The 9,238-nt window shown below is 42.3% G+C and overlaps 1 protein-coding gene across 1 annotated transcript; it reads right to left on the reverse strand.

The window, feature by feature from the left end:
* Positions 1–1,131: 1,131 nt before the first annotated feature.
* Positions 1,132–8,315, reverse strand: slc25a28 (solute carrier family 25 member 28). The gene is made up of 4 exons (XM_028604054.1): positions 7,640–8,315; positions 4,997–5,225; positions 3,537–3,593; positions 1,132–3,071 (listed from the first exon to the last, which is right to left on the reverse strand). The coding sequence occupies exons 1-4, from the start codon at positions 7,982–7,984 to the stop codon at positions 2,530–2,532; spliced, it is 1,173 nt and encodes a 390-aa protein (XP_028459855.1). The 5' UTR covers positions 7,985–8,315; the 3' UTR covers positions 1,132–2,529.
* Between the last annotated feature and the right edge of the window lie 923 nt (positions 8,316–9,238).

Here is a 9,238-nt window from a genome sequence, read left to right on the forward strand (position 1 = left end):
CGACGATTGTGATTGGTTTAAAGAAATGCAAACAACCCAGGCTGTTTTTTTTTCTCCTATCCAGGAGCATATGTGTGGAGGGGCCAGACCTTAGTTTGCACTGCTGTGGAGATAGGCCTGGCAAGCAAGACTAATCGGTTCACAGCCTCACCCAACCCTGTCATATGCAGACATCATTACAGGAGTCCTGTTATGTAATGTAAATTTGTACACAGATGAAAATCATAACAAAAACATTTGACATACACATGTTTTGGCCACAAGTAAGATAATAAAAGTCTAGACTAGCACTACAGGATTTTCTTTCTTCTCATACTTTATTATATCCTAAGGATGATACTTTCAAACGTGATTGACTCACACCAGCAGGTTTAATGATTCTAAATTAAAATGGTGTTGTTGACAGATTTTGTAAGGAAAATGTATTTGACTCAAACTCTTTATTCCAACACAATTATTACCCCTGATGATTCTCTTATCCCACATAGCTCTAATGTCTCAAAACTCTTTTTTTCCACTGGAGAAAGATGTTCCCCCTGTAATTTTGACCATCAACATGATCATTAGTCGTAAAGGTATAGAGGCCTGCTAGCTCTAGAAGTCATGGCATAATAGGACAGGTCTTTGTTTGAATTACCGTTTTAGGCACTATAGTTTTTCAATATCCAATCTACTTTTCAGTCCTTTTTTGCCTTTTAAGTTGATCAACTTTTACTTTACCACGCATCATTTGCTGAATTCCAAAGCTTCACTCTCCTGGCTGTTTGTACGCAGCCAATGTGTCCACAAGTTCAAGTTTGTTTTCAGTCTTACGGGTCAAAGTTGGAATCTGCACCTGTGTTCAAGACTAAACAACTGTACCTGCCTCAAACTAAAAATAAAGAATACCTGAAAACACAAGACAAACTCGCTTTGTGTTTTTGGCAGTACAGATGTGGCTTAGGGCATTGCCTCTTGTTCATCCATCCCATTCTTTGGATTCTATTCACCAGGAAAACAAAGATTTAATACACACCCAGATTATATAGACAATATGGACTTGTCGTGTTGTATGACGAATGGACAAGAACAGTCTAACTCATCTTCACATAGCCAAGTATTCAGAAAAATTTAAAGAAATCAAAAGAGGGCTCGCATCATTTATGAGCAGTGAGTAAAGCCCCGCTGCTCAGTCTTTATTCAACGAGTGCAATTCAGTGTCCAAAACAATCAGACATCAATCAATAAGAATGACAGCTTCCATTGATGTGTGTGGGGGTACAGATACATTATCTTGTGGGATACTGAACTCCTGTTGGGCACAGTGCAATGTACACAACCGTTGGGGTCAAGCACAGATACTCAAACTCAGTAGTTCACAAGCTGAAAACAGGCCGACAGCTACAGTTAATGCAGAGAAATGGCCGTCTTAATTCTGCCCTGGTCTGCTCTGCCAGACACGTACACAAGGCATTAATGGTGAGTATTTGGATGATCCACGGGTTGATTAAGCACATAAAGGTGTGTGTGTGTGTGTGTGTGTGTGTGTGTGGTGGGGAATAAAATAAAATACCATACAGGGAACCAAAATTATTAATAATAAATTAAACACTCTTCAGATACCCCAGAGCTATGGAATATTTGTATTTTCTGTCCAATTATATCATAGGGAATAATCTTGAACTTCGACATTTGGAAAAAAGGAAAATAATTTGAATCATCATTGCTTTAATTGCCAAAAGCAAAAACTGAAGCCCACATCTGGTCTACCGTCTTTTTAAAATTACACAGTTCAATTTATCAAGATCTACCCAGATGGTCCTAACTCTTGCTCTCAACCTTTTGAGTTACCATGTTGGCAGGGTTCCATTACAAAAGGTATCTGGGTACTGATCCATGCCAGGAAATAAATGTGTGCAACAACAAAATGTTGTCAGCTACTATATTGGGTCAATTTACTTTGACCGAATGCCTGTGTGTAGCCCAAACTAGAAAGTGAACTTGTCTAGGATTACTGTGAGAATATTCTATTATGATATTAAAAAAGCATCTGTATCAGGAGTCAGTTATAATTTTCATTTGCAAACTGAAGGCTTGGATGGGTGAAAATGGAAATCTGGTTCTAGGAGGGTAAAGCTTATAAAACTACAAGAGAGCTAACAAAGTGACACTAGTGCCCTCTGCTGACTACCTTTCCAACTTAAAACTTGTGCGTTCTTGACACTTATCCTCCGTTTGGACAAATGTAGTGGTGACTAGAATGGCTTAAAAAAAAAACTCAAGATTAACTAGTTCTATATTACTGTAAATGTTTTCTTCTACAGGAGAGAAAAAAACATAGCCCAAAACATACCTAGTCTTGAAATAGTGTAGCAGAAATACAACTCAAAACTGTCTTTGAAGTGGTCTTTCTTATCTGCTATGTCTGAAAAGGATGGGACAACTGAGGTGAATTTTAGTCAGATTCTATGTGCGTATTGACTTGATCTTCTCTTCACAGGGAGGACAGAACAATATTAGAGGAGAATAAACAAAGGAGATCTCAGATCTCTAAATCTCAGCCTCCATGTGCTGCGCTCTCCTCTTGTTGTGCTGATGCTTGGTGAGTCCATACTTGAAGAACTCATAGACCGACCAGCTGATGGCTGTGGAGGGCATCTGATAGATGATCCTCGCCTGGACTCCCTTGAAGAAGCCCTGCAGGCCGCCCAGCCTGTAAACCGTCCGGAAGGCATGGGCCAGGCCTGAGATGTGTCTGTGGGCTCCTTGGCCCTGGCCCAGGGTCAGAGACTCCTGGGTGTTGAGCAGGGTCTTGCAGACATCCAGAGGTGTGGTTGCCGCAGCTGCGATGGCTCCAGCCAAAGCTCCGGACAACATGTGGGATGAGGGATTGTACTGTCTGTGGGGGTTGAGCAGCTCCTGGAGATACTCATAGGTCATGAAGTGGAGAGCCTGGAAGGGCACGTTCATGGTGAGCTGGGTGGTGTAGCTGCGGTAGAACGCAGCAGGGCCCTCTTTCTGCCACACGGCGCGTATACAGTCCATCACGCCGCCGTAGGGTGAATTATACATCTGCATGCGCTGCTTCACAACTAGATACACATGGGTAGACGTATTGATGAAGGAGAGGCCCAGATGTGTCCAGGGTTAGCAGTATGAAGGTGGCAAAGATAGAAAAAGAAAAGAAGAAATGAGTGAACTATTGCATACTGTAAATATGCCCTTAAAAGCACATGAAGTTTCAATAAACACAAAGATGTAGTGTGTGACTTTGATAGCATTTGCTCAGACAGCTGCACCCCATCTAACAGCTGCACACGAGGACTCTGACCAGTGTCCTTCTACTAACATGTTTGGGCAGGTGGACAAGAGGCAGCTGTGAAAGTCAATATGTGAGACTGCAGGGTTAAGGCCAACATGTGAAGATGGTTGGCCCAGGCACGGCACCTGTAAGTTTCTTCACTGAAATTCCTGTATGGCAAACTTTTGTTTGTCTTAATACCCATCCTAATTCTGTGGTGAAAGACAAATGGCATTGTACTGTAAAATGTCCTTACCTTCCGCTGGGTTCATGACTGCATCGTGAAGCAGTGTGGCCGCACACCCAGCTGTTCCTAAAACAAATACACCTCATAATTACTACAAATTAAGATAATCATGAAGAATACAGAAGGAAAATAGAGAATAAAGTAAAAGGGCATAGAAATGAGAATAAAAAAAGAATTTTCACTTGCAACATAATGAATCCCTTTGATCGTGTCCCAATCCTAATTGCTTAAAGCTGCAGATGTCATGCTGAAAACAATATATCATCATAGCAGAATTGTTCATATTCAGCAAATTGCACAGGCGTAAAGTAGAGCTCACGCCTCACTGAATTCAGGTGGCCCAACCTGAGCAAAGAGAGACACCTGGTGGACGAGGCAGTTCATTGCGCTTTTGAGAGGTTTAAACCAAAAGCTTAAAAAGACAGGACCAACAGAGGACAGAGCAGATGAGATGGGAGAAAGAGGACTTACCCAGCCTCCCACTAAACTGGAAAAGAAGGAAGAGAGAGAGAGTATGGAGAACAAGGAATAAGAAAATGGTTGATATTCAGAGCAAAGGTTTTCAAATTGAATCTTTGGTTGGAACTTTCTATTTTGTAGCCAAGGGGACTTTTCTGAACCTGACCCACATAAGACAAACTGTTTACCTTTTCTAAAAGCCAGTCACAGGCCTAACACTTCCTAACCCAGATTTTCCGTTTTCGTTGCGTTACGGCTGCGCCGCAGTTTTGTTTCGGCCTCTGCCACACGCCACACCGCACCGGGAGCGTCTCAGAAGCGGAGTATCTTGCCTGCCTGACTCACAGATTTTATTGTTTCTACAAGTACTTGAAAACAATCATCTTTATTAAGCTAGTATCTACCTTCCGCTCCAAGCACTCCTGCTATTAAACTCCATGCCTTCTCTCTCTTTTCTGGCATTATAAAAAGGATCTGTGGTGTTGTATTATGTTTTTCCACCTCCAAGATTAATCTCTTGTCGTCCATGGTGTTGTAGAGGAGACATATACCATATTGGGGGGTGTCTTTTGGTAAATTGACTGGATGTTTTCGCTGTTTCGAGAGATGCTTCACACACGCTTCTGGGACGCGCCGTAACGCTGGTGTTGGAATATCAAGCACTGACTTGAATGGCCGTGATTGCTCGTGGGGGTCACGGCACCTCCGGAACGCAGCGCAGACGCTCCCGGGGGAAAATAGGGGTAACGGCGTACAACTGTAGCTAGGAAAAGCTCTATCCAATTTGATGGTCAGCCAGGTTTTTTTAGAACTAGTCAGGCCATGTCTGTGCTATACACGGATTAGGCTAAGTCAGCAGCTCCATCGAGATCACACGGATGGTGTTTGCCATTAGGGTTGGTCAAGTCCTACATATCAACCTATCTTATAGTGATCTCAAAGTTAAGATACATGATCTGTACATCTATGGTACATCTCACTGTTAATGTGTAATGTATGCTTTATGGTACCATTAGCCAAATGGCTGTTAGCCCCTGGGTGTATGACATCACTTAGAGTCTTTTTGAGTTTCTCATAGCTGGCAAAGTAGAGGGCATGGGCAGGTCCCGCCCCAATTGCCGTTACATTCAGCCCTCTCATTGGCCGCCAGACTCCCTCTGTGGCTACAATTCGGCGAAGAGCATCCATCACATTCCTGTAGCGGGCTGCAGGGTCGGGCTGGAGGCTCTGCATGCGTGTCTGGAAAAGAGGAAAAGGTGAATGTAGCAAAGTTCAAAGTCAACAGTGTTCTTCCTTCCTATTTACCCACCAGGGCTAGGTATTATGTTTAGTAATATCTACACTGAATTTTATATAAAAATAGAATGTAACTAATAATTTAAGTCTTGCCATATGTCTGCCTAATATAGCAAAGAACGGCACGGCAATGAAAAGAGTCCTGATAAGACTGCAGTGTGAATAAAGGGTCAAAAAAGGGAAATGAGATGTTCGACATTGTGTGTGGTGTACATGCAGAATTGAATAGAAGGAAGTATGGAGTTACAAGCTCCAAGGTCACAAGAGGACATAAGCCGACTTCCTGTAAGCCTCTTTTTTCCTACTGACCCTGAAGTACACCTTTCTCTCTTCCTCTTAACACAAACACACACACACACAGACACACACACACAAATGATAAGATTATAGAAGCATGACCTAAAAAACAAGTGCAAGGGATCTGTGTTTCTGTAACCTGCTATTTGTATGTAGCGAGCGTTGCCTGGATGAGTGAGACTGTCTCTGAGAAACGAACAGCGACATCATCTCTGAATACCAAACTTCCAGCTGAATGGACAAACTTCCACCCCACTGTGTAAATGCATGTAGTGCTCTAGCAAAGCATAAACATGGCCTCATGTCACTGTATATTACAGCTGTGGAATGCAGGCCCCAAAGAGAGCTAGCCAACAGTGGTACAACGAGTATATGCATTATGCACATCTCTTTGCATAATGGTTAAAAAAAAAAAAAAAAGAGATGATTTCATGAATTCATTAGTTCCCCATTACAAATCATGGATGTATGTCTTGCATGTAACAGCTATGGGTGTGGAGTGTTTATCTATGGTATGTTTGCACATCTAGAAAGCAATGACCTTTGTGCTTAACGAAAACACTACATCGACCACTCTTTGGAGCAAACACTGAAGACTTCTTGGTTTCTTAATTGACAAACTTAATACAACTGTAATTCCAGTCATGTGCACTGTGCAGTACACACTCTGGCAGACCTACAAATGCAACACGCTTTTTAAAATCCACAACCAATTACTGGGATTAAGGATACATTAAGGGGCGAATAACAGCCTATTCTAAACTATAATTACACAACAATCTCTTAAGTGAGAGGCTTATCGTACAGGAGGAAAGTCTTTATTTGGTGTAGGGGAAAACATCTAAATATAAAAAGGCATATGCATCTCAAATATTTTTCAGTTTTCTGCAAATATACATTTCTCTGTATAAATGTGTAGCTGTTTAAGTGCAGTAGACTCCATCTTGCACAATGCCACTAATTTCCTGCAGCTTGCTTGGAAAGATGCTGAGATATAATAGCAGTGTAGCAGACACTGCGTACATTCTGTAAACATAAGTATTGTCCGGGTTTAGGGCTGGACAGGTGGCAACAGAGTGAGACTACAGGTGGAAGAGACATGGATGCACAGCTTTTCAGTCTGACATGGACAGCTGACTCAACTAAGCTCATTGCCACTTGCCCCATCTCTCTGACCCTGTGCCTGTGTTATACAATGATAACTGCTGCATGGTCCCATCTAGCTGACCTCTTGGCTAGGTCATGCCTCTATAGCTATGTTTAAGTTAAAAACTAAATAAACCCATAACAAAAAAGACCAAATGATGAGAAGAACTGTCCCAGTGAAGTTGCATGAGATCGCATGTGGTTAAGACTTTTGCATACAATTAGTTATGGTGTGTGAAACTGTGCTGCCAAACTGTATAAACTACCAAACTGTGTGTTAGGAATGTAGCAACAGATAGACTGGAAGGGCCAAATGTTATCAACATTGCAGTGTAATTCACTTGTGTGTCTTGTAAGAATAGTTGCAGAAGGTGTGTAAGGTACTCGAAACAACATGAAACCTTCCCCCATTTGTTTGTAAACAGAGTACAGCTTTGGTCTCCCAGAACTATTGTTGCAGCTGGAAATAATAACGCGTTCCCCTTATTAACCGTTAGTGAACTTAGTTAACTTCCGATACACATTAACTACGTACTATTATGCTGAGGCTTTGACAGCATATTGATATGATGACGTTTAGTAGTTTTACCCAAAGACCAAATTAGCTCGTGTTTGACCCTGCTAAAGGTTGTCATAATTAGCCACTAGCTAACGTTTGTCGCGCTTAATTTATAATAGCATGCTAACAAGTTAGCTAGCTAGTAGGGATGTACTGAACACACTGACCTTGTCCTTACAGCAGTTAGTACTGCAGCGTGTTAAGGTTAGCGAGTAGGCTAATAAGCTATGCTAACAAACACGTTGGTTACAAGAATAACGTGCACAGAACACAACAGAGATCAGGGTGTGAAAGCACTGGACATAATAATAATAATAGGTTGTGGGTCAGCTGGTTAGCCACTGAGCTGTGCTACCTTGACACAGTCGATTGGGAACATGAGGCAATGCTCCATGATCCCGGCCACGGCTCCAGCCAACATGTGGGTGCTAGTGGAGGCTCCCTGTGGCAAACCCTCATAGTCTGGTTCAGTGTCCTCTGTTTGTGCATCTTGTGCACTACGGATAAAATCAACAGTCTGTAGCTCCGTTTCCCCTCCGATCCGGGGTGTCAGGCTTCCCACGATACTTTCCGAAACTCCCCAGAATCTGCCCCCCAGCCATCGAACTTCTGCCCCGGCAGATGCACCAGCAACCCCGGGATCATTGCCTGTAGTCTCCGCTGTCATCCGACGCCTCCTCACAAATCCATCTGCTTCCATTAGAAACCAGGTTAAATGTTAGGTATTTAGGCACGCAGACACGGTGTCTTGTGGGTGATTGCAGACCTGAAATTTTACATTCCCGTGTGGTGGTATGGTATCACAGCTTCTTGCTTGCTAGACCATCCCCTCCCCGCCTCTTTACATCCCAGCCAGGTCCAAGCAAGAAGGGAGGCCGTGGCGGACAAATACACACCGATGCCATAGCCCCACCACAGGCCACGAAGAGGAAATTATCTCTGATTGGTTACTATGGCCAAGTCCTGACACTATTGGGTGATGGGCATGCCATTCATGATGATAGCATTTTGGTGAAGACTCAAAAACCCAGTTATGTGGCTCGCACTGTCAGACCTAACGTTATCTCTGTTCAAGTAATTCAAGCTTTTATCTTCTCGAGACTTGACTACTGCTATAGCCTACCTCCTTTCTGACAGCAACAAAAAGTCACTCTCGCGCCTCCTACTATAGTTCACAATGCAGCAGAGCAGGCTTCTTAATGGTTTTAACAGATGACAGCTCATCACCCCAATCCTGGCCTCTCTCCTATGGCTCCCTGTTCAATTTAGAATTGATTTTAAGATTTTATTATTGATCGTATTGCTTCCATCCTTTTTATTTGTATAATTTTACTGGTCATGTTTTTATTTGTCTTCTCTCTATTACTCAAACTTTGTCTTGCTATTGTTTGGCTTGTTAGTTCTCTGTTGTTATATTGACATTATGGGTATCCGGCTTTTGCTTTGCTTTGTCTGTTAAAGCACATTGTAAACTCTGTTTTTAAAGGCGCTATGTAATTTTATTAACGTAACATTATTATTATTATTATTATTATTATTATTATTATTATTATTAAGATCCCATTAACTTGGTAAACAATAAGACACTGTATAATTAATGTCACATCAAGTGAAACATTTTTTATGTGTAGGCTATTAATGAACAAAAACAGTACGTCATGTTTTCACTTACAATGTTATCATAATATAATATTCTAGTTTGGTTAGTGTAGGGCTGATTAAAGGTCCTCTAAGCGATGTCACGCTTTTTTAGGCTACAACATTTTTTGTCACATACAGCAAACATCTCTTCACTATCCGCAAGCTGCCTGTCCCCTGAACACACTGTAACAAAAAAAACCACGGTCTCTGTAGACTAAGGCATGGATACCCGACCCGAGGCCGACGGGCCGGGCCAGGTTCGGACAGATATTTAGAAATTATGGTCGGGGTCGGGTCGGGCTCGGTCACATCA

Source organism: Perca flavescens, chromosome 17 (genome assembly GCF_004354835.1).
Source record: "Perca flavescens isolate YP-PL-M2 chromosome 17, PFLA_1.0, whole genome shotgun sequence".
Classification (NCBI taxonomy): domain Eukaryota; kingdom Metazoa; phylum Chordata; class Actinopteri; order Perciformes; family Percidae; genus Perca; species Perca flavescens.

What these genes read in the sequence shown, in the direction of transcription:
- slc25a28 (XM_028604054.1), bottom strand. Translation starts at nt 7,984, where the DNA reads ATGGAAGCAGATGGATTTGTGAGGAGGCGTCGGATGACAGCGGAGACT. An exon ending in TCCCAATCGACTGTGTCAAG is followed by an intron (nt 5,226 to 7,639) that starts GTAGCACAGCTC and finishes CCTCTTTTCCAG; the next exon opens with ACACGCATGCAGAGCCTCCA. An exon ending in AGTCATGAACCCAGCGGAAG is followed by an intron (nt 3,072 to 3,536) that starts GTAAGGACATTT and finishes ATGTGTATCTAG; the next exon opens with TTGTGAAGCAGCGCATGCAG.